Source organism: Eschrichtius robustus, chromosome 20, assembly GCF_028021215.1.
Source record: "Eschrichtius robustus isolate mEscRob2 chromosome 20, mEscRob2.pri, whole genome shotgun sequence".
NCBI lineage: Eukaryota > Metazoa > Chordata > Mammalia > Artiodactyla > Eschrichtiidae > Eschrichtius > Eschrichtius robustus.
The window spans coordinates 14,531,681-14,556,209 of NC_090843.1; the positions used below are offsets into that span (position 1 = coordinate 14,531,681).

The 24,529-nt window shown below is 46.4% G+C and overlaps 1 protein-coding gene across 2 annotated transcripts in view; it reads left to right on the top strand.

Annotated features, from left to right (window-relative positions):
* The first annotated feature begins 2,477 nt into the window (after window positions 1–2,477).
* The window catches only part of PECAM1 (platelet and endothelial cell adhesion molecule 1), a 53,950-nt gene continuing 31,898 nt past the window's right edge, over window positions 2,478–24,529 (top strand). Inside the window, exons 1-7 of one of the 2 annotated variants that reach the window (XM_068530370.1) lie at window positions 2,478–2,501; window positions 3,055–3,212; window positions 3,299–3,325; window positions 11,241–11,534; window positions 15,435–15,740; window positions 18,898–19,173; window positions 24,023–24,271. In XM_068530370.1, the coding sequence (XP_068386471.1) occupies window positions 3,149–3,212; window positions 3,299–3,325; window positions 11,241–11,534; window positions 15,435–15,740; window positions 18,898–19,173; window positions 24,023–24,271 (1,216 nt within the window). In that variant the 5' untranslated portion in view covers window positions 2,478–2,501; window positions 3,055–3,148. Of the gene's footprint in view, window positions 2,502–2,929; window positions 3,213–3,298; window positions 3,326–11,240; window positions 11,535–15,434; window positions 15,741–18,897; window positions 19,174–24,022; window positions 24,272–24,529 lie in introns of those variants that run through there. The other variant, XM_068530369.1, reaches the window with a different exon arrangement.

Here is a 24,529-nt window from a genome sequence, read left to right on the forward strand (position 1 = left end):
GAGTGGGGATTTCCAGGAATTGGGCTACCACCCACTTTTTGACCCTTATGGTCAGCCTTGGAGCTGTCATGGCACCTGTGGGTGTGTCATTTAGCTTGCTGATGTGTTACAGTGAGGTATACTGAGGCTCAAGGTCTAGTGGAAGTCAACTTGTCTGCTGTCTTGGACCTATTTGGTTCTAATCAGTTTATGTTGTGTCCTCAGGCTATGTCATTCTTTTAAAGGTTGTACCCTGCCCACTTCCCTCCTGTTTCAACGGGGCACAAGGAAACTTTTGGGGGTGATGTATATATTCACTTTCTTAATTGTGGTGTTCATGTCATGGGGTACACACATGTCAAAACTTTTCTAATTGTAACTTTTATTTATTTATTTATTTAGGCCACACCCAGCGGCCTGCGGGATCTTAGTTCCCCAACCAGGGATTGAACCCGGTCCTCGGCCGTGAAAGTTCAGAGTTCTAACCACTAGACCGCCAGGGAATTCCCAAATTGTAAATTTTAAATAGGTGCAGTTATTGTATGTCAATTATACCTCTATAAAGCTGTTAAATTTTTCAATTTCTTAAAAATTTAAAAGGTAATACAAAAATAAAAGAGATAAAAAGTCACATAACTTAAGAACTAAAAAGTACAGAAAGGTTTACTATGAAAAATTCCTAGTTGCCCAGTTTCCACCACCCACTACAGATAACAAGAATCTTTTGCATTGCTATCAACTTTACGTTAAGTGAATGTTTACCTTTACTGACAATAGTCAATAGTAAGTAGCAATTCAAACAAAGATTTATGTACCCTTAGAGAGTCAGGTAATACCTAGGGGAGCCTGCTGGTCAATGCCCAGTACTGTATTGAAAGAATACACTGTAATCCTTTTTGCCTATTTCTAAATTTCAGATACCTTTTCTGAGAATTCCCTGGTGGTCCAGTGGTTAGGACTCTGAGCGGTCACTGCCGAGGGCGCAGGTTCAATCCCTGGCCAAGGAACTAAGATCCCACAAGCTGCACAGTATGGCCAAAAAAAATTAAAATTAAAATTAAATTTCAGGTAACTTTTCTTATGTTATCTATGTGTTCATTTCCTTTGTCCATTTTCCTTTTGTATTGTTGATCTTTTTCTTCTTGATTTCTGAGAGCTTTTTACATATCAGAGAGATTAGCTCTTTGTCTGTGATGTGAGTTGCAAATATTTTTTCCAGTTTATAGTTTTTCTCTTGACTGAACTTTTTTTGGGGGTGGGGGCAAAGCAGAACATTTATTCATGGAGTATAATTTATCAGTCTTTCATATTATGACTTCTGGATTTTAAGTCATAGTTAAACCAGCCTTTGCCCAAGATCATGAGGAATTCTTTTATGTTTTCTTCTAGAACTTTTATGTTTCATTTGTACCTTCAGATGGTTGGTCCATTTGGAATTTATTCTGGTGCACAGTGTAAGTTGTGGGATATAATTTTTCCACTTTTCTTTTGAAACATTAACACATTTTTGAAATAAAGCTTTATTTTCTCTTGGTGTTCTAAAAGTACTAGCATTGTGGACAAAACAATAACTAATTTTTAGAAGTTTACTTTGGAACTTAGGGCCATGCGGTGGGACATTTATCACTATGGCTTGAATGTCACTTTGAGAAGCAAAAGTTGCTTACTCTACCGTTTGTAAAAGTTACCTTTGAAACCAACATCTATTTTATTACTCATGGCATTTCCTTTTTTTCCCTGCCAAATCAAAATTTGGTAGCTGGTGGGGGTAATTTCCAGTAGGTTGCCAAAGGAGATAGTTTACAGTGGGGAATGGAAAATACAGAACAACAAAACTAAAAAAACACAATAGAAAAAAATTCCTTTATGCATGCATTGCTCTCTAACAGCTCTTATCAAAACTTCCATTGAACCGTAGATCACAGAGAGGAATTGTTCTCTAGCTGGAAGCCACCACTTCTAGGTACTTGCCCTGAGGCAGAGAAGTCTTTGGTTTCTCTGGTCCCAGTTCTAATATGACTTAGCTTTACCATGTGACGGTATTCAAGGGCAACATTTCAAAAAGCAGCACCGTGACCCCAAGGCAATGATCATCTAATTCAGACAATACAGTTAACTTGTCCTCTTTCAGTCAGTCATCCATTTTGCTAATGTTTTTGGTCATCTGCTAGGTACCAGGCACTGTCCCGCCATCATGGAGCCAGCAGTCCACTTGGGGGAGGAGCAGCCATTATGGCACATGGTAGAAAGTGTCTGACAAAGGAAGACTAGGGAGGTGAGGGGCCCAGAGGAAGGGCAGCTCAGTGTGGGGAAGACAGGCGACAATGCTAGAGGACTGATGCCTAAACTGAGTTATGATGAATGGGTAGGAATTCGCCAGAAAAGGAGAGGGGAAAGCGTACTCCAGGCAGGGGAAGAGCATTGGCAAAGTCACAGACATGTGATGTGTTCTGGGAACTATAAATTCTAGCAACCAGAATGTAGGGGCAAGGAGGGAAGAGGTGAGAGACCAGACTGGAGAGGTAAGCAAGGGCTGGATCGTGCAGGATTGGAAACTGACTTTGTCTGGAGGGCAGTGGGGGGAGCCATTACAGGGTCTCCTTGACAAACCTGCAATTTTCTGAAAAAGTCAGTCCTCTCCATGCCTTTGTTAGGAAAGGCAGGAGGTCCAGATTTAGGCTGTGTGGAAAGAGCCCCCTTGGAGGGGCCAGAGGAAAAACAGAGATTTGGTGAGTGTCCAGGGAGAGAAGCCCTTTGCGGGGAGGTCGGAGAGAGGGAGGAACCCTCTCAGGCTGCCGCGAGAAGGGGCCCCCAAATCCAGGCCAGACGCAAGGAGGGCCAGGAGCGCTGAGGCAAATGTCACTTGTGCCTTTTTTTCCCTCTAAACAAACTAAACAAAGCAGCTGCGCCCGGTGGCCCCTCAGGAAGGCCAGTCATTTCCTGAGGAGATATGAGGCCGCCCAGGCATTGTTCCTGGTTTCCAGCATGGCCGCCATTACCTGACCAGCGCCACGGCCGGTCTGTCCGCGGCGCCTGGAGAAGCTCCCACAGGGGTCTCTGCTTTTCACGGGGCAGGTTTCTCACCTCCGTCGCGTGGGAAGTGTCTTCTGCCGCCGGGGCATGGCGCAAAAGCAGCACTAACTGCCCGAAGCCTCCGCTCCCTCTCAGGATGCCGCTGGGGTGGACCCAGGGGGGCACGATGTGGCTCCGCGGCCTGCTGACATTTCTGCTCTGTGAGTTTGCACTCTCTTCCCACATCACTTAAACTTCATGAGAAGTGAAGCTCGTGAAATCAACATATTTCTCCTGTCTTTTCCAGGTTCAAGCCTTGAGGGTCAAGAAAACTGTAAGTTGTAAAATTCCTACCTGTGACTCTTAAAACTCACGTCAAATTGCTCGGGTTTAATGTTTATAACAATTCAGAAACATATTCGAATTGTCAGCTAAAGTTGATTCCTTTCTGCATTTTAAGAAGGTTTTGCAACAAAACACTTACTCTAAGCCAAGTTTTAATCAGCATGTTCTAGAAGTAGCATACATTTCTAGATCCTGGTGAATGCTGTTTGTTAGGATTGGGGGGGGTGATAAGAAAGTGATTCCATAATTTGTTTTTTGTTGTTCTACCATAAATTTCTTTTTTTCATATTCTACCCTATCCCTGATTGTTTATTCACAAATTAGATATAATCAGTTTGTTAAATTCATGAAGTCAGAGCGTAGTTTATTTAGTTATTTTTTAAAAATATTTTATTTATTCATTTATTTTTGGCTGCGTCGGGTCTTAGTTGCGGCATGCAGGATCTTTCCTTGCGGTGCCAGGGCTTCTCTCTAGTTGTGGCACGCGGGCTTAGTTGAGGATCTTAGTTCCCCAACCAGGGATCAAACCCATGTCCCTTGTCCTGGAAAGCGGATTCTTAACCATTGGACCACCAGGGAAGTCCCGAAGTCAGAACATAGTTTAAATTGTTGTTGTGAATTTTTTTTCTCCTAAATGATCTAAAACACATTAGATATCATTTCCTATCTACCCATGAGGCTATGATGATATCTGCAATATTTTGTGCTTGGGCATGGGAAGTGGGGCTTCTGCCTGTCTTTGAAATCTGGTCTGTCATCCACTTTAGAGCTAATTTTGAATCATTAAGATGAGCAGGTTTGGAGAATTGCCTGGTGGTCCAGTGGTTAGGACTCCGTGCTTCCCCTGTAGCGGGCACAGGTTCGATGCCTGGTCGGGGAACTAAGATCCCGCGTGCTGCACGGCAGGGCAGCACACACACACACATACACATGCACACACACACACAAATAGATAAGCAGGTTTTGTTTTGCTTCATCTGGACCGTGTGAAGGAGGGGACTGGGCTGGGTCTGGGGGCTGAATAGAGGGAGAGCCCACAGAACAGGATCCCCTTGTCAGAGGTCACTTCATTCCACGCAGAATCGGGGTGACTGGGTTGCAGACAGTTGTACAGCTATTTGGAGATGATGTGTGTGGGTGACGCTGGTTTGTTGAGCCAAGGCTTGGAGCAGTAGCTCTGCACGGAGAGGGCTCGTGCTGGCTACTTAGCAAAGCCGGTCTGGCGGGTCTCCTGTGCGTGTGTCCATGTGCTTCTATGGGTGTTTGATCCCCATGGCAACCCATGGAGGCAGGATGTCCATTATCTTCATAATCAACCTAATTGACTGATGATATCTCTGCACCTCAGAGAAACAACCGACTTGTCCAAAAAGAGCTGGATAGCAGGACATCAGCACCAGAACCTCCCCTTCCCAAAACCCGATTGTCCGGAGCCTGGAGCCATAGGCCTGACTCAAATCTTTAAAGCCACTGTTACTCTGTCTTTCTGAGCCTTTTTCCCAATCTGTAAAATGAGGGTGATGCATCAGTATGAGATGAGATTAGATAAGAAGAGGTGACGTGCCAGCCCAGCATGCAGTGATTAGTAAATAATGGTTTACTATGGTCCTAGCTCACACACCATCATGGCTCCTGCACCTCCCTCTCTGTCCACTCCAGCCCTTGTGCCCTTGCTCTAGCCCAGACCACACCCTGCCAACACGTGTGCCTCTGGGCTTCTGCTTCTCTTGCTCCAATCTCCCATCTTCGTCCCCACCTCAGGGGGAAGTAAATCGCTCCCTGCCCAGGTTTCCTAGAGAAAGGTCTTGTACCTTCGGGGGAGACCTCAGAGCTGCAGGACCCAGAGCCGGGAGGCTCTCCTACTCCCTCCTCAGGCTTCTGCCCTGTTTTACACAAGGTGCCTGTGCAAGGTCACCACTGGGTGCTGGCAGAGTGGGGGCTGGGACCCAGGTCTCCCATTCTTCAGGCCACCCAGGACCACGTTGCACGTGCATGACCTGCTAGCCTGCTCCACGTGGCCTACTCCACGGTTGAGGTGCTTGGTCCGCCCTGGCCCTTCCTCTCCTTTTACTTCGGGTCCCCGCCCAACCCCAGCCGGCCAGTCTCAGGAGATGACCTCAGCTCCCTCTTCACCTAGAACACAGTGCTGTCTGGAGGGAACTCCCTCCACTTCCCGCCCTGCCCCGGCTTCAGGCTTATCTTCCTCCCCACCCGTCCTCCTGACTTCCCTCCTGGCTTCAGAGGCCGTGTCTGTCCCGTGGTGGGGCAGGGCCAGCCTGTCCACCTGGGCTCCGCGCCCATCTCTGGCATCACCCTCCTCCCCCAGGATCTCACGCTGTCTTTATTCAGCCTCCACCCCACTTTTAGTATCTATTCTTTCCTTTCAGTCTGCAAACATGATTGGTAGCTCTTGGTTTTTTAGGAAAAAGAAAAATCACAGACAATCCCCCTGCCCCCCCCCGCCCCCCCATCCCCCTTTTATCTTGTGCCCCACTATCTATCCACTCCCTTCCTCAGTCAAACTTCTCCGAAGCCCGGTTTCTAATCACCGTCTCTGCTTCCTCACCTCTCAGGCGCCCCTACCTAGCAGGTCTGGCCTTGGCCCCCACGCCTCCCTGTCACTAGAACCCTCTCATAGATGCCATGAACATGTCCAGCCCTTAGCCTTCGGGACCCCGGTGTTAGCACAGAGCCTCTTTCTTTGGCCTCGTAGACCTTCTTCCCTGGTGTTCTCCCACCTTTCTGACAAACCCTCCTTTTTTCCCCCGGGAGACTTGGACTTTCCCAGGGTCTCATCCTCTCTGAAGCTCAACCCCCCACTCTGTACACCTCCACATGCCCACCCTCAAGTCCACTCCAGCTCTGGCCACTCCCCCGACCATCAAGCTTCCCACGGGGCCAGTGGTTGACATCTCCTCCTAGTGGTCCCCCGGGCCCCTCAAACCAGCTGCACCACCGCGACTTTGTCTCCGCCCTTATCTTTCTCTGGCTTTGTCTCCGTCAGTCCACTGCATCCATATCCCCCTGGGTACCTAATCCAGGAACCTTATCTTCCACTCTTTGCCTCAATCCCCATAGCCAATCAAACAAGTAAAATACATATTACAAATGTTATTATTAATGACATTTAGTACGTTCATAATGTTGTGCAAACATCACCTCTGTCTAGTTCCAGAACATTTTCTTCACCCCAAAAAACAAGCCCTTTTGCATACACTAAATATTTCTCAAGTCCACCCCTTCCCCTCAGCACCACTGCATCTGCCTGAGCAGAGGCTACATCAGCTTTCACCTGAACCATCGTCCAGGTTGTTACAGGCCTCCAGTCTCTCCTCCAGCCCACAGTGATCTTTCTAAAGCTCCAGTGTCGTCCTGTTACTGCCTCCCCCGCAAGACCCTCAGGACAGGGCCCAGCTTGTCAGCACAGTGGGCAAGGCTCTCTGTTCTGCCCCCCTCCTACCTGGCCCCCTGGACCCTCCAGCCTCACACTCTGGCTCCTGTAACCACCGGCGCCCAGAATGCATTGATTTCTCATGCCTCTGTGCCCTGGTACTTGCTGTTCTCCTACCCCGAGCACCCCACCACCCTTTCCTGTCCTGGTCCAAGGCTCAGTTCAGGGGTCACTTCCTTCAGGCTTCCCTTGGCCCCTCCTGGGCAACCCTTCCTCCTGGTGCTTACATGATTGCACTCCAGCTATCTGGGTCCCCACCAGCCTGCACAGTCTAGGACAGCAGGGATGCTTTCTTATTCACCTTGTAATCCCAGCACCCGACACAGGTGCTCAAGAAATGTCTCACTGAAAGGGACCCGAACTGAACTTGGAGGTGCTTGAGAGTCAGATGAGCTGGGCCAGCACGCTCCATGCTGAGCACCGCAGTTCATCAGGGCCTCCCTGCTTCATGGCTCCCTGGATTTTCCTGACGACGGTGGGGGGCCCCTCCTCCTCTGCCCGCTCCCCGCTTTCTTCCTGAGTCATTTCCAGGCTGAGGGCCGAGTGGCTGAGTCAAGATGCCTCATCTTCCCTGGAGCATCAGCATCCGCTGACCGGTAGCCCGAGGCAGAGGGGATCCTAAAACCCTTTGTTTTAGGATTTGGGGACTTGGCGCTGTGGTCCCTAGGTGCCTTATCTGTGCTGTGGTGACTTTGTTACCTGGGTCGTCTCCATCAGCCCCTCGTCTGTCCAGGTTGAAAAGATCTGGCCTCTTTAGGCTATTCTACAACCCCGTCCTTCCATTACAGTTCTGAACGTTTTGGGTCCTTTCTCCAGAGAAACGCAGACTTGCATATAATCAGAGGTGGTTCACGGGCCCCCTGACACCCATCTGTGAACCTCCGGGAGGCCCCGGTTGTAGCAATCACTCTATCGTGTAAATAGTGAGACCTACACACAGGTCTCTCTACTGGCTGTTCCTGGAAAGCTGATTCACAAAGAGGATAATATTTTCCATATTATCTTGATAATCAGGTAGAGATTTTCTTTTTGAATTTTTGAATTTTTTTTTCATACAGCAGGTTCTTATTAGTTATCCATTTTATACATATTAGTGTATACATGTCAATCCCAATCTCCCAATTCATCCCACCACCACCATCACCAGCCCCCCGCCACTTTCCCCCCTTGGTGTCCATACGTTTGTTCTCTGCATCAATCAGGTAGAGATTTTTGAAGGTTGGATGGTGTGTTTGTTATCTATTGCTCCTTAACAAATTATCCCAAAACTTAGTGGCTTAAGATAACAATTTATTATCTCACAGTTTCTGAGGGTCAGGAATCTGGGAATGGCCTAGTTGGATGGTTCTGACTCAGGGTTTGTCAGGAGATTGCAGATAAAATGTTGGTCAGGGTTACAGTTATCTGAGGGCTTGTCTGACACTGGGGAATCTGCTTTTTTAAAAATAAATTTATATTTATTTATTTATTTATTTTTGGCTGCGTTGGGTCTTCGTTGCTGCGTGCAGGCTTTCTCTAGTTGCGGCGAGGGCTACCCTTGGTTGTGGCGTGCGGGCTTCTCATTGCAGTGGCTTCTCTTGTTGTGGAGCACGGGCTCTAGGCTTGCAGGCTCTAGGGCGCAGGCTCAGTAGTTGTGGCGCATGGGCTTAGTTGCTCTGCGGCATGTGGGATCTTCCCGGACCAGGGCTCGAACCCGTGTCCCCTGCATTGGCAGGCGGATTCTTAACCACTGCGCCGCCAAGGAAGCCCTATATCTTGAATAATTTTAAAAAATGCTTTTCCTTCTCCTGTCCTGCCTTCTTTTTTTTTTTTTTTTTAATTCTTTTGGCCGCGCCGCGCAGCATGTGGGATCTTAGTTCCCCGACCAGGGATCGAACCCGTACCCCCTGCAGTGGGAGTGCGGAGTCCTAACCACTGGACCATCAGGGAAATCCCATGTCCTGCCTTCCTTTCTTCTTCCTTGTCTGCTCCTGCTGGCCATGGAAGTGTGTGGTTCCTACCAGTGAATCAGCTGCGTTAATTTATTAAGCAGATGTATATTAGATTTGCTTAGAAAAGCAAGGTAGGCGGAAGCGTCTTGTGTTAGTGCACATCATCCTCTCTAAAAAACCGCTACCCGATGCTTTAGCCAAGTTTGCTTTAAAATTGTTAAACAGTGGTAGAGCTCCCTAGGGATGGTCGGTAGGAGACCCAGGCAGGGCTGCCTCTGAGGCTGGAAGGCCTGGAGTAGGGAAGAACTGTGAAATGCAGACTGTGAGCTCTAGGTGGGCAGAAACTGTGCCAGTCTTACCCTTCTCTGAATCCCCAGTACTGGGTGCAGTGCCTGGCACAGAGACGCCCCCTTCAATGTCTGCTGAATGAATGGTGCTGAGGAAGCAGGAAGGAGGTGTCAGTCAGGGGCCACGCATCGGGCAATACAAACCTGCCCCTTCAGTGCTCTCAGCCACCTTGGTTCCGTCATTGTTCAAGATTAAAATACCAGGGAAGGCAAGTATTAGTGTTCCTACTTTATAGGAGGAGAGGTGGTAGCCTGGAGAGGTTAAGTAACTCCCAGTGACACCCAGCTAATGACTGTGGGATCAGGGGTTTGGACCGGGTGTGCCTGACTTGCTTTCTTCCTGTACCCAGTTCTGTGTCCCAGTCTGGGGTGTACCAGCCATGGGTATGCATTTCATTCAGGTTGATGACACTAAAGTAGCCCAACACAGTGCGATGACTAACACCGGGAGTCTGGAGAAGTTGCTATAATTCACCTGGGAAATTAAAAAATTGTTTGTTTTTTTTCTGAAAAAATTGACTAGAAATATGATTTCAAGAAAGAGCTTTAGAGACCTCAAGACTCAAGAGTTGGTATTATACCTGTGACTGACAGAATCTAGCTAACATTTTGCAAGCAATTCATCTGTACCAGGAACTGCTCCAAGAACTTAAATTCAGGTTCTCATTTACACTTACTGTTTTTATGTCCATTCTATGGATAAACAAACTGAGGCTCAGAGAAGCTCAGTAACTTACTAAAAGCCACACAGTTTGTGAGCAGAGATGGGATTTGGCCCAGGAAGTCTAACTCTGCACTCATCTTCTGCTCTTTACCATCTCCTGATAGAATCACTGTACTAAACAGCATGGCTTAAAATGAAGAAGGAGGTACTGAAGGAGTAGGGAGAGTTGCCTGTCCCTACCTGGGAAGGGAACGTATTAATCTATGGGAAACTAAACATGGTTCAAAGAAACTTTTGTTCCGATAGCTCGCCCAGCAAGCTCCTCAGACCAGGAGCTAATAAGGAATACAGAAAGACAGAAAAGGGAATTCTAAAGATTCCTGCTGTAAGAAATAAATTTAAACAGTCATCTTGTTTCATCTCATGACTAATCAGATGCCATTTTTTGTTAAATTAATTGCTCAGAAAAAAAGGCACAAGGATGGACTGTTGTATTCAGCTTAAAACCTGAGACATGTTATAGACAAGTTAAATTCTAAGGTGTTCAAGAACAGTTTGACGTTATTAAAAGAGAGGGAAAGAAAGACGATTTTTTGCCAGTATCTCTGGCCAGCTACCTTGCTATACCTTTTTTGGTTTGTAAAATGATTTGGGACCACTTATAAAAATTATGTATTATTGTTCAATAGGATAAAATAAATAAGGAAATCAGAATGAGAGGAAAATATGGCAGTCAAATAAAACTGTGACTCTTTTAGCACAGAAAACTGCATCCCAAATGTTGCTAGAGGTAAAATTTGGGGCTTATACTTCTTAGCAGCCAAAGCAAAAACGGGAAGCAAGGTGCATGAGAAAAAGTGGTTTCAAGTTCTCACCCATCTGGTGAGGCTTCTGACTTCATCAGCTAGAAAACACCAGTTGAGACTGTGCTAATTTGGGCAGGCGGGGGGTGGGTGGGTGGGGTGGGGTTGGGGAAGCAGTTTCTGGATGTGACCATGTGATTTCGGAATGGTGGTAGCCATCATTTATCAAGCAATTACCGTGTACCAGACACTGGTATACCCAGGAAATCACTAGGTGATTTCCTGCTCCTCTTCTGTAAGTCTTACAGCAACTTACTATGTAGGTATTATAACCCCATTTTATAGATGAGAAAGTTGAGCTCAGAGAGGTTAATCACCCAAGGTCACACAGTAAGTGATGAGCCAGGACTTGAACGTTTGTCTGCTTGAATCCTATGCTCCCTCCAGGGGCCACCATGTGGCAGCTCACAGGCTGCATACATCTTAGGGACATGTTTTATTTGTCACACTCCAAAGGCTGCCACCTTGTCATGGTGGGAATATGAGCAGCTTAGTATCAGCTGCCTCGTGCTTGACCCGCCACACACAGTCACTACTCACCTGGGACCCCTGGACACTATACTGCATGGATGTGATGATACCAATCTGATGTGGTGACGTTGTTTCTGAGATAACTGGTGTGTCTGCTCTCCTTCCCTTGGCCTTTAGCTTTCACCATCAACAGCATCCACATGCAGTTCCTGCCGAAGCAGGAGGTGCAAAATGGGGAGAACCTGACCCTGCAGTGCGTCGTGGATGTCAGCACCACGTCTAGTGTCAAGCCTCAACACCAGGTGCTGTTCTATAAGGATGACGTGCTGTTTCACAACGTCTCCTCCATGGAGAACACAGAGAGTTATTTTATTCCCCAAGCCCGGGTCTATGACGCAGGGACCTATAAATGCACCGTGATCCTGAACAACAAGGAGAAAACGACTGTGGAGTACACGGTGTTGGTGAGAGGTGAGTCCCTGGAGTGGAACACAGCTCAGGCAGGTGAAGCGTGAACCCATGCAGGAGCCAGAATGGTGATTCAATGAGTCGTAACACCGGACCTACCTGCCCGTCCATCATCCTTCTCACTCATCTGCCTGACATTTTCCTAACCTGGAAATGCAGGCATTAGACATGCTCCCAGTACACCAGGCTTTTCCTCACCTCCATGCCTTTGCACATGCTGTTTTCTCTCCCTGGAATACCCTCTTCATCTCATCTCCTCGTGAACTATTTCTCCTTCAACACTCAACTCAATGACCTCTTCTCTGACACTTTCCCAAACAAAACTGATCTCCCCCATGGTCCCAGTCCTTACAGCTCTTATGCTTTCTCTGCGTTCGATGGTATTTATATCAAGGTCATGGGGCTGAGTGTTGACTCTGGATTCTGCAGTCACTCTGCCTAGATTCCAATCTGGACAAGTCCCTTAACCTCTCTACACTTTAAAATTCTCATCAGTAAAATAGAGATAATAATACTACCGAGCTCAGGAAGTTATTGAGAGGATTAAAAGATATCCTGTTGGTAAAGAGCTTAGTGCAATTTCCAGCACATAATGAGTTTCCAGTAAGCGGCAATTACTATTTCACTCGATACTGCAACTTTCTCACATATCTGTCTGCCCTTCTGGATTATGAGATCCTGAGCTAAGAGATGGTGTTTGGTCTATTTTTGTATCTCAAACAAACAAACAAAAATCTGGCTCATAGTAGGCACTCAATAAATGACTGTGGAATAAATTAAACAGTTGAAAACAGCAAGTAGAAATAGAGATGGAAAAACAAGAGAAATATCATCGTGGGAAATTTGGGTCATAGAGTTCCATCCGTCCATTCATTCATTGATTTACTCCTTCAAGAAGCATGTCCCAAGGCTGCAAGTCAGGAAAAAAAATAGGTGCCAGACATGAAAATACATCAGACAGGTCCTAGCTGTGGACGCACTTACAGTCCTGTGGGGAAGAGGGACATGTAAACAAATCATTGCGGTCCAACAGTCATATGATCTGAGCGCCTTGGGAGCACAGCGGTGGGAGGAAACAGTTCTGCCTAGTGAAGTTAGGGATGGCTTCCTGGAAGAAGGGACACTGGGTCCAGATATAGAAGATGGTGTGGGAATTTGCTTGATGGTGAAGTGGGGCAAAGGACAGAGAAAAGGGATGTAGCGTAAGAGTGAAAGCGCAGAGGCTGAGAAAGAGGTTGCCAACCCAGCAGAGTGACCCTCGGTCAAATTCTCCGACCTCCTAAAGACAGGTCTTCATGTCCTGTCTCTAAAATAGAGATCACTGGGAATCTATGTGTACCCTTGAAGGTTGTTTTGGTTTTTTTATAAATTTATTTATTTATTTATTTATTTATTTATTTATTTATTTTTGGCTGCGTTGAGTCTTCGTTGCTGCGCACAGGCTTTCTCAAGTTGCGGCGAGCGGGGGCTACTCTTCGTTGCTGTGCGGTGGCTTCTCTTATTGCGGAGCATGGGCTCTAGGCACACGGGCTTCAGTAGTTGTGGCTCATGGGCTCAGTAGTTGTGGCTCGGGGGCTCTAGGCGCGCCGGCTCAGTAGTTGTGGCGCACGGGCTTAGTTGCTCCGCAGCATGTGGGATCTTCCGGGACCAGGGCTCGAACCCATGTCCCCTGCCTTGGCAGGCGGATTCTTAACCACTGAGCCACCAGGGAAGTCCAGGTTGTTTTGTTTTGAGGATTAAATGGGTAGCAGATGAAGCCTTCTTAGTGATTGAGTGTTGGATGAATGAATGGCCCGTCGTGTGCGAGGTGCTTGCCCTGACCATCCTTAGAAAGAAATAACCCTTTCATCAAACAAGAAGCAGGAAGAACCAGTGGGCAAGTGTTTTGGGGGCGTTTTCCTTTCAAAAGTATACAACCTCTGGCTACCTTCCCGTCAGGCTTTGAGGCTCACACGGGAGAACGTGACTGCATCACCCCCCAGGCCAGTTCCTCCCTGGGTGTCTTCTGGTCTGTTGGGGCACAGCTGGCCAGACATCCCTTTGTGTCACCAGGGGCAACAGCCACAGGGATGCAGACCAGCCCTCCTCCATCTCCACCGCAGACAGGGGAGGAGCCAACAGGTCCAGGTATTCACATTAGTGATGAGGAAAGATTGGCAGGCCAAGAGTTTGGGAAATGTACGTTGAAAAGAAATGCGCTGACAAACTTGGATGATTTAATGGATACAGTTTGTGAATTCAGCCCTGTGCCTCCTTGACAGCTGCTGACATAACTGTCATTTCTGCACTTTTGAGCTCACTTCTGTGATCAGAATAGTCATTCATACTATTGTTACCTCCAGTAATAAGAAATACCACTTATCAGGCCCTCATGAGGTAAACGATTCTAAGTGCTTTACACGTGTTGCGTTTTCCTCCTGCAGTTGCACTGGCAGATAAGCCTGGTTCCTCCCACGTACAGGTGTGGATGCTGGTGCTCGGAGAGGTTGGGTAGACTGGTCCCATAGAAGGCAGAGCCAGAGTGAGAACCAAGATCTATCTGACTCCACAGTTGGCCTGTCCAACTCTTGATTATTATGATAGGTTTTTGAAGTAGACAAAAGGCAATTCATTCATTCATCACCCATGTATCGAGTGCCCACTCTGAGCCAGGCTGAGGACCCAACAATGAATAAGACATGACCCCGTCCGTTGCGGAGCTCGTGTGGGGCAGGGGAACACCTTTTCAAACAGCTGCCACCAGAAGTAACAGCAGTGGTGAGAACACAGTACAGATCTCCTTCCCAAGAGGACAGCCCTCCATCTCTGACCTGGGTGGGTCAAGAAAAAATGTTCATGAGTCTTAGGTGACTGGGGGAGGTGGCACATCCAGGAAGAGGCAGTTTTAGGATACAAGCAAGTCTGTCTGACTCCAAGGTGGAGTTCATGATCCCCAGACCACGGGGCCTGGATGGGACATCTAGTCTCAGCCAGGCTCTCCTGGCTCCCCCTAATCTGACCTTGGCTCACCACCCATTGTATTTTCCCCTCCAGCCCTTCCTCGGCTCCGGACGGCCCTCCTGAAAAGCCACTCCTATCCCTTAGCACAAGCAGATCCCCATGCACGTGTGCGCTCTGAAATACCTGTCCTTAGCCCTCATCCCATCTCATGCGTCCAAATAACCCCCTCCCTCCAAGATTCCTCTCAGGCCCTATTCCTTTCTAGGATCTTCTCTGATCCCCCCAGGCAAAGAGGGCCTCCTCCTTTTCCGACTGCTCCATCACTCACTGTCTCTGTGACACACTCTGATGCTTGGTTATTTTCAGCTTTGCTTTTTGAACTGAGAGGCCACGCCTCCCTCCTCTCCCCCCACCCCCCAACCTCTGGCTCTGGAGTCACACAGACCTGGAGTCGAGTCTCAGCTCTGGGGCTTGACGGCTGTGAGCTTTTGGATGAGTCTTGAACCTCTCTGAGTATCACCTACTTCATCTGTAAAATGGGCATAATTTTCTCTTTCCTGCCCACCCAAGAGTTTTATTATGAGAATTAGAAAATCGGGTCATGGATATAAAGTCAATCCTAGCTTGTGGTAGGCATTCAATAAATTATAACAACAATCACAATAATATCCACAAATACAGGCTGTTTTGTTTTGTTTTTAACTGTATCAGTTGGGATGATTGCCTTCCCAATGGAGTTATAAACATTGAAAGCACCAACCACATCTTAAACATATTTTATATTTTTCAAAGTACCTGGTACGGTGCTGGAAACATACTCACTCAATAATTACCTGGTAGGTAGCACTGAGGTTCTGGGAACAAAACAGAAGAACCCTCAGATGGGTCAGCCACAGTGACTCAGCTGAGGGACGCTTGTGCCACTGGAGCAAACATACTAACAGACTTTCTCTTCCCCCAAAGGAGTGTCCGATCCCAGGGTGACGCTGGACAAGAAGGAGGTCATAGAAGGCGGGGTCGTGATGGTCAACTGCTCTGTCCCGGAGGAAAAGGCTCCAATACATTTCACAATTGAAAAATTCGAACTAAATGTAAAAGGCGTCAAGCAAAAAAGAGAAAAAACTTCCCAGAACCAGAATTTTGTGACGCTGAAATTCACAGTTGAAGAGCAAGACCATGCTATATGGTTCCAGTGTCAAGCTAGGATCGTTTCCGGGACCCACGTGGAGCCCTCTAGGTCCATCAGGAGTGAACTGGTCACCGTGAGGGGTCAGAGTCCTACTCTCCTTTTTATCATTCTTTCTGGTTTGCTGGTTTGGTCTGGGGAGAAAGAGCCCAGAATTGGAAAGGGGCTGGGGCCTTCTGGCTGGACTGCTGTCTCAAGACTGTTCTTAATCACTTTATATTTTTCAAACTTTTTGACTGTGACACAGTTAAAAATATATATATACGTATATATTTCCCAACAACACTTAACCTTAATACATGATGCATTTTGCTATTTTTCTTTCTATTCTCTTTCAGTTTTTTATAGCACTGGCCTCGACTCCCTGAAACGATGCCTTGTATGACCTGCAGTTTGGAAACCATGGCTTTAAGCCAGTGAGGATCAGACACCAGGAAGTAGGGTCTGGAGGGGATCCAGAGGGAAGGGGGACCAGGTCCTCAGCCTTTGCCGCCCAGGTTTTTTTTTTTTTTTTTAATATTTATTTATTTATTTATTTTGGCTGCGCTGGGTCTTAGTTGCGGCACGCGGGATCTTTTTTAGTTGCGGCATGCGGACTTCTTAGTTGCGGCATGCAGACTTTTAGTTGCGGCATGCATACGGGATCTAGTTCCCTGACCAGGGATCGGACCCGGGCCCCCTGCATTGGGAGCGCGGAGTCTCACCCACTGGACCCCCAGGGAAGTCCCTCTGCCTCCCACATTTGATGAGGGACTCCACTCTTCTACCCACCCTTCCATCCCCAAGACATTGGACAAATAGGAAACAAATGAGGTGACCTGAGAAATGCTCTCAGGAGAGAAAGGCAACAGCAGAGGGGAGCCTGGGTGTGAGTGTCCAGGACAGAGAGAGCTCAGAGCTCCAGGTTAGGCAACCAGCAGCTCCCGGTGACCTGAGAGGGAAGCAGTTGTGAAGCAGGGAGGAATCAGGAGAAGGCACAGTCTACTGCAGAGAGCCGCAAATGTATTCGGGATAGGAGCCCTAAAGCTTATCATAAACGACCCTCTGCTTTTGGTACCTTACTTCACCTCTGCCCATTGTGTATGCATAATACTTTATTTATGTGTATATATTTACTATATAGTATTATGTATATATAATATATAGTATTTTGTATATATGATATGTTTCTTATTATAATACGTGGTGTGGGTTAAATTTTCAGAAAATATGGTACTATATAAAGTATAAAGTGACAGTCTTCATAGTAAGTACCACTACTCAGAGAAAACCCTTGTGTGGTCTTCTAGACTTGCTCTGCTCATTCATCATGTACACACACAATTTTTGCTTGTTTTTCTTTGTTTTTACAAAATAATAGGACCAGTCAAACATTCTATCTTATAACTTCTTTTTAACAACCATAACATATATGGACTTTTGTCCATATCAAGAAATACAAATCTTTATCATTTTAGTGGCAACTCGGAATCCTGTGCCCTAATATATTTGCCTCGTTTTCTATTGATGGCATTTAGGTATTTTTCCACTTTTTTGCTATTAAGACAATCTTGCTTATACTTATACATACTTATACTTATAACTTCTGTACTTTCATGAGTATTTTATTATTATTTATGGGTCAAATTGTTGATTCAAATGTTTTGTGCATTTTCAGTATTGAAAGATATCGCCAAAGTACTCCTCCAAATGGATGCACATTTCCATCAAAAGTGTTCCATTTTCCACATCCTCACCAACACAGAATATTGTCAATGTTTTGTTATTTTTGACAATCTGATTGAGGTGCAGTGATATATCATTGCTGTGATTTGTCTTTCTTTGGTCTTCCGTGAGGTTGAGTATGCTTTTTATGTTTATTGGTCTGTTACATTTCCGCCCCCATAAACTGCCTGTTCATACACACTTTGCCCATATTTACCACTTCTGGTTGATTTGTTTGAGCCCTTTATAAATTAAAGGAATGTGCTCTTTGTCAGGTACTATGCAAATATTTTACTCAGTTTGTCATGTGTCCTATTTTTTATTTCCATGAAGAAGCTTTTAATCTTTAGTTAATCAAATTTATGCATCTTTTGGGAATTCCCTGGCTGTCCAGTGGTTAGGACTCGGCACTTTCACTGCCATAGGCCCAGGTTCGATCCCTGGTCTGGGAATTAAGATCCTACAAGCTGCACGGCACAGCCAAAAAAAAAAAAAAAAAAAAAAATCTATGCATCTTTTTTTCCTTACGGTATCCAGTTCTGTGATTCACACCTAAAGTTCCTCCACACTCCAAGATTATTAAAGAAAAAATGCACCTATGTTTTCTTTTACTGTTTCTGTGCGTTAATTTTTTTTTTCTTCTGCATTTAGATCTCTGGTGCATCTGGAGTTAGTTAGATGCTCTCTCTTTTTGACTTTTACTCAGGAAATGACTTTTTTTTAATTATACCTTTTTATTGTGAATTTAAATGACTTTACAGTAAAAAAAAAAAAAAGAATATTAAAGTATTATAATACCCTGAATTCACTTTTGGCATTTTTTAATGTTCTTATCTGCATTTTACATAGTTGTAATCTGTGTACATACTCCCTTACGCACTGCTGTTTTTTTGGTGGGAGCAAAGGCCTGGCCCTATTTCTCTCACCATCTCCTGAAGATCCGACACCCTGATATCTGACCCATATTTTATTAAAGCAGTGTTTTTCAAACTGCATGAGTCATGAAATCAATTTAGTCTGTCACAACCAGCATTTTTTAAAAAGAGGTAGAACAGATTAGAAATCACTTTTGGGGGGCATACGGTTATTTAAATATGCATTTCCACGAAGCTGCACTTTGGAAAGCGATGGAATATCTAGGCTGCAACGCCAGAGGTCCATGAAATGGTGGGATAATTACCTAGGAAATCCTTGGTGGGCAGGGGGAGAGCCTGTTTCTCACTGCTGTGATTATTTCTGAGGTCATTTGAACAAAGTTCTGTAGATGAGATCTAGGGAAGATGGTTTGGCCTTTGGGAGGCTCAAGAAAGTTAGAGAACTGAAGTTAAGAAGAAGGCTGAAGATGCAAGAATGAGCGAAAAGGGAGGAAGCATCAAAGCAGCCTAGACTAAGGTTTTTGAGAGGAAAGGTTGAATTTTTTTAATTAATAAGGAAAAACTGTGGTTGGTATGAAAAAGAACAGAAAAGAGGAGGAAGTGCCTTTCCCCCTCACCCAGGTTTGAACCTGAATCCAACCAGCTTGTCCTCTTCTTGTAGAATCCTTCTCTAATCCCAAGTTCCACATCAGCCCCAAGGGAACGATCATAGAAGGGGATGATCTCCACATCAAGTGCACCATTCAAGTGACGCACCTGGCCCAGTCATTTCCGGAAATCATAATCCAGAAGGACAAGGCGATTGTAGCACACAGCAGGCACGGCAACGAGGCCGTGTACTCAGTGATGGCCACGGTGGAGCACAACGGCAACTACACGTGCAAAGTGGAAGCCAGCCGCATATCCAAGGTCAGCAGCATCGTGGTCAACATAACAGGTAGGGCTGCTGCTGGAGGGTGTCGGCATATGGCAGGCCCAAGAAGCTGCTGTGCTGAAATCCAGGATGGACAGTGAGAGCTGATCCTTCGCTCCTGCTGGTCTGAATGAATGTGCTCAGGCAGGGCCGTGGTGCTGGTGGGGAAAAGTCAGTACAGAGCAAGTAAGCCGTTCACTGTGGTGGTTGAGGGTGCAGGTTGTGGCATCAGATCCCAACCCGGCCACTCAGTACCTCTGTGACCTTGGGTGCGTTATTGACCTTCTCCTTGCCACAACTCTGAGATGGGGATAATGACAGCCCTCTAGGACTCTTACAAGGACCAAATGACATCACCCTGCCATAAAGGGCCGCATATAGAGTAAGCACTCAGTGAAATGTCAGCTGGTGTTTCTATTATTACATCACATTTTTCTTTCCTCTGTGCCAAATACTGTGCTAGATCCCTGTATCCATGTGCAGGTCCTATGACAGGGTCAGGAATGAGAAAGCATTACTAAACTCAAAAATAATAGTCCCAATTCCTCTTCGTTGAATACTGTATGCCTGGTTTACATACATTTTCATTTCAAGCTCACAACTGTAGTATAAGGTGAGAATTATGATTCTGGCTTTATGGAGGTGGAAGCTGAAGCTGAGAGGTTAGGTCACTCATCCAACAATTAGAGGGTTGCCAAGTGGCAGAGCAAGGGTCACCCCCAGGCCTGTTAGAGTTCCAAACCCATGTACCTAAAAGTTCTGTTGGACTCCTTCCTCCTTTTCCTGGCTTTACTTTTCAAAAAGTACTCTACCTTGGGAATTCCCTGACAGTCCAGTGGTTAGGACTTGGCCCTTTCACTGCTGGGGCCCAGGTTTGATCCCTGGTTGGGGAACAAAGATCACGTAAGCCGTACGGCCAAAAAAAAAGAAGTACTCTGCCTCTTCCCGTGTATTGTATGTATTCAGGCACTAAAATGTAAGCTGATGAGGGGCAGGAACATTATCTGTTTTATCCAGTGCTATATCCTTAACACCTAGAACAGTGCCTGGCACATAGTAGGCATTCAATACCTATTTGTTGGATGAACAGATGAACATTGGATAACAGTGTTTCAGAGGCAGAGAGAGTCAGCACTTCTTGGTTCCCAAGTGAAAGTGTTCATTCATTCATCATTTGTTCACTCATTTACTGAAAGCCTCCTCTGTGTCAAGCATAGAGTGTATAGTAACAGTGACAGTCCCCAGTATCATAGGTAGGCTGCCAACTACCCAACTAGGTGATTGGCATGTGTTGGACCCTGCTAGCAATTTAGTTTATTATTGAGAATGACAAATGTTTTGATGGCACATATTTTTCACTGATAAAATATAATTATCTCATTAGAGAACAGTATTCAATTCAACATATATTGAGCACCTTCTGCATGCTGGGCAACTTTTGGGGGATAGGGGGCTGCCTAAGGCCAAGCTTTGCCTTTGAAGAATTCACAGACATAACTAGATCATGAGAATGCAATGCAATGAACAACTACATTAAAGAGATGGGTGTATTGCTGTGGGAGCTGCAGGGACCACGTGAAAAACACATGGGCCGTTTCACCAGTTAGAGCAGCACCCCGACCCCTCAGGCCAGCCTACCTGAGGGAAACATAAAGCATCTTGGACCATAAGATACTACTGTTGTAGCTGGTCCCCCACATCCAGAAGTCCAAGTCATGCGGAGTATACAAGTCAACCAGGAGATGAGTCTCCCTGGCCCGAGAAAGCACAGTGTTAGACTCGGCCTGCCCCTCCCATCCCCTCAGCCTGGTGCTCCGTGGTCCTGTTCCACGTAGAGCTACCGGAGCCATGCCAGGGCTGGCAGGCAACACCCCCACGTTCAAGTGCTGCAAGCCCTTGGATATGGCTCCAGGCCCACTTATGCATCTGGTTTTCCACTCCTCTGTTGCTATCAAGCCTCACTGTAAGTGGCTCTATATAGTGATGTTGGAGAATCACAATAATTTTGTGAACATAAAAACCATTGAATTAGTAATTTGTCTTTGGATTGAAAGTGGGTTTCCTTTACCCCTCACTGTCCACCTTTTCAGACCCAATCTGTCACCAAGTGCTGCCAGGACTCTCAACTCTGCCCTGTCATCTTGTCTCCACAATCACACCCTAACTCTGGCCCTCACACCAGGATGGTTGCAGGGGTTCCCCAAGCATCTCTGCTCCAATTCATCCTTCAGCCAACCTGTAGGAGAAGCACCTATTCGACATCATTATTCATGGGCTTAGCCGCCTTCACCTTGACTCCACCCCCTTCCAAACATCCCATCCCACTCTGCCTGGAACATCCTTTCCCCTTGGCCACTGGAAAACCTCTGTTGTCCTTAAAGACCAAGCCGCAAATCTCCCTCTAGGCTCCCCCGGGCAGAGTCCCATGGTCACACCTCAGTCCCCATCACACCCTTCTCCTGTCTTCATGTCAACCGTCGCTATAAAGATTTAGCATCCTTCTCCACCACCCTGGGTGAGCTCTTGAAGGACCAGGTCTGTGGCTTAATTCATCTGACAGCATTGATACTTAGCACAGAGCCTGGCACATTGTAGGAACTCAGTAAATATTTGTTCAGTGAGTGAACAAAAGACCCATCCTTGTTAACCCCCGTGATGGTCCAGCTGTTTACGTTACCTCCTTTACAAACAGACATTCCCTGACAACATCGTATTCCTAATTCTAAACCACCGTGCACCCACCCTAGCAAGCTGTTTTATACTTTTTACATTTTTTTTTACATGTTTTTATTTTTATTTATTTATTTATTTTAAAATAAATTTATTTATTTTTGGCTGCATCGGGTCTTCGTTGCTGTGTGCGGGCTTTTCTCTAGTTGCGGAGAGCAGGGGCTACTCTTCGTTGCGGTGCGCGGGCTTCTCATTGCGGTGGCTTCTCTTGTTGCAGAGCAGGGCTCTAGGCACGCGGGCTTCAGTAGTTGTGGCGCACGGGCTCAGTAGTTGTGGCGCACGGGCTTCGTTGCTCCACGGCATGTGGGATCTTCCCGGACCAGGGCTTGAAGCCATGTCCCCTGCACTGGCAGGCGGATTCTTAACCACTGCACCACCAGGGAAGTCCCTGTTTACCTGTTTTTAAATGTAGAGTCATTGCTGTGGGATTCTTCCTAAGTCATTTTTTTCACATTTTTTGGTGTTTGTCCAATGAGATTGTAAGGCACTTAAGGAGGTCAATTTCTTTGGTTCCTTTTCCCCACTCCTAACCTAGAGCTTTTGATGGTGATCTGAAAAGAGGTAAGTCGATGTTTATTATATGGAAGGACAGAGAGATGGAACGTGCCTTAATGAATTAATTATTGGGATATCACCTTACTTGCAGTTTTATTTTATTCCCTGTTGAGGAAACTAGGAAGACACCGTGGACTGATTATGATGGAAATGAGTTCCGTTTTCATCTGTGGAATATCAGTGAAGACAATGACAGTGTTGTTTTTTACTTCCAAACCTCTACGGCAGATAAATTTAGAGCCAAAGGTAGAATTTGGTCCCTGACTCCTAGTTGCATTCTCAAACCTTTAAGGTTTCCTGAGAGAAACTTTGAGTCTCAGTCTCTTTCTTAATATGAAGATAGTGTCAAGCTCCTTCTTCCTTCTGCATCAAGGGTCATAACCATGAAGTCAGTGTGCATTTGCTTACACGAAGGATCCAAGTCTCCACAATGGTTAGGTAGTTAATTAGTAATTTCCCTGCTGCTGAAAATAAAGACATTCACCATAATTATAAAATATTGATATAGTTCAGGGGATACTTAAATTAGGAGATGGCAAGACTTCTTGAAATACAACCTCAGTCTTTACTACTGTTGACATCCAACCTACATTATGGTACTAATAACTCCTTACAGTAGCATAGCATGTTATAGTTTACAAAGTGTTTGACCTTGGAGGCTTCAGGTGGCATCTTCATTCTTCTCCATGGGGAGTGCTGGAGGGATGGTGGCCAAGCTGCCACTTGTCCCCAACCCCATGCCATCACTCTGCTTCAAGCTTGGACTACATCGCCTCCTGCTTCCAGTCTGGGCCCCTCCAACCCCATCCATTCTCCTCCCAAAGATCTTCCTACAACACACATCCAATGCCATTCCCCTGACCCAGACTCTCCATGGTTCCCATTGCCCTGAGGACAATAACCCACAATTTTTTATGTGGTTCCCAAGTTCCTTGAAGATCTACAAGCCTTCTTCTTCTACTCCCACTATGTCCCAGGCTGCCTGAACTTTCAGGTGCTTGAACCTCCCGCCAGGCCTTCCATACGCTATTCTCTCTGCCTGTGATACTTTCCATCTTTGCCTGGATAACTTCCTCCAGGAGCTCTTTCCTGATGCTTCAAGCCTAGGTTCGGTGTCCCCTCTATGGGCTCTACTGCAAACACTATCTGAATCACCCGCTAGACTTAAGAACTTTGGAGTCAAGGACTGTTTCTTTTTCATTGCTGTCTCTCCTATGCCAAGCACAGAGACGGCCTGAAATAAATACTTGGGGAATGAAATGAGTGAGTGGATGAATAAATGAGTGAATGTCTGAGTCATTACTTGCTGCATTACAAGTTGCAAAATTTTTCTAATCCATGTCTGTGAAATAAATTGGATTAATGAGGGAGGCAAACCTGCCATTGGAATCCCAGGAGAAGAATGAACCCTGGCTCTTCAATTGTGTGATCGTCAGGTACATGAGAAGCAAAGGAAAACTTTGTGCAGGAAGTTGGGAAATGGTTCTGTCAAAAGCAGCTGGGCCGAAGCCCTCTCCATAAACAGACTTTGGGGCCGGTACCCAGAAACATCTCACCCCATTCCCACTCACTGTTTTTTTTTTTTCAGAGCTGTTTTCCAAGCCAAAGCTGGAATCTTCCGCCACACGTCTGGATCAGGGGGAGGGCCTGAACCTGTGGTGCTCCATCCCAGGAGCACCTCCAGCCAACTTCACCATCCAGAAGGGAGGCACGGTTGTGTCGCAGGCTCAAAATTTCACTAAGATAGCCTCAGAGTGGGACAGTGGGACATACACCTGCGTCGCGGGCATCGGCAAGGTGGTCAAGAGCAGCAACGCGGTCCAGATAGCTGTGTGTGGTGAGTACGTCCTCGCTGGCTCTGAGGGTCTTGGGACTGAATGGGAGAAAGGGAATTTTTCGCCAGGCGCCACCCTCTCTGTTCTGAAGGCGGTTCAGACTGAGGCAGGGTAAGAACTCGGGGGAAAGAGAGAGGAGTGGAAACGAGAGACCAAACAGCAGCAAGTGGGTATTTCTGCTCAGAGTACAGGAGAGAGGCATCAAGGAGAATGTCGTTGGCAAAAGTCACGTTCATGGCTTTGTTGTGGCTTTATGCTGA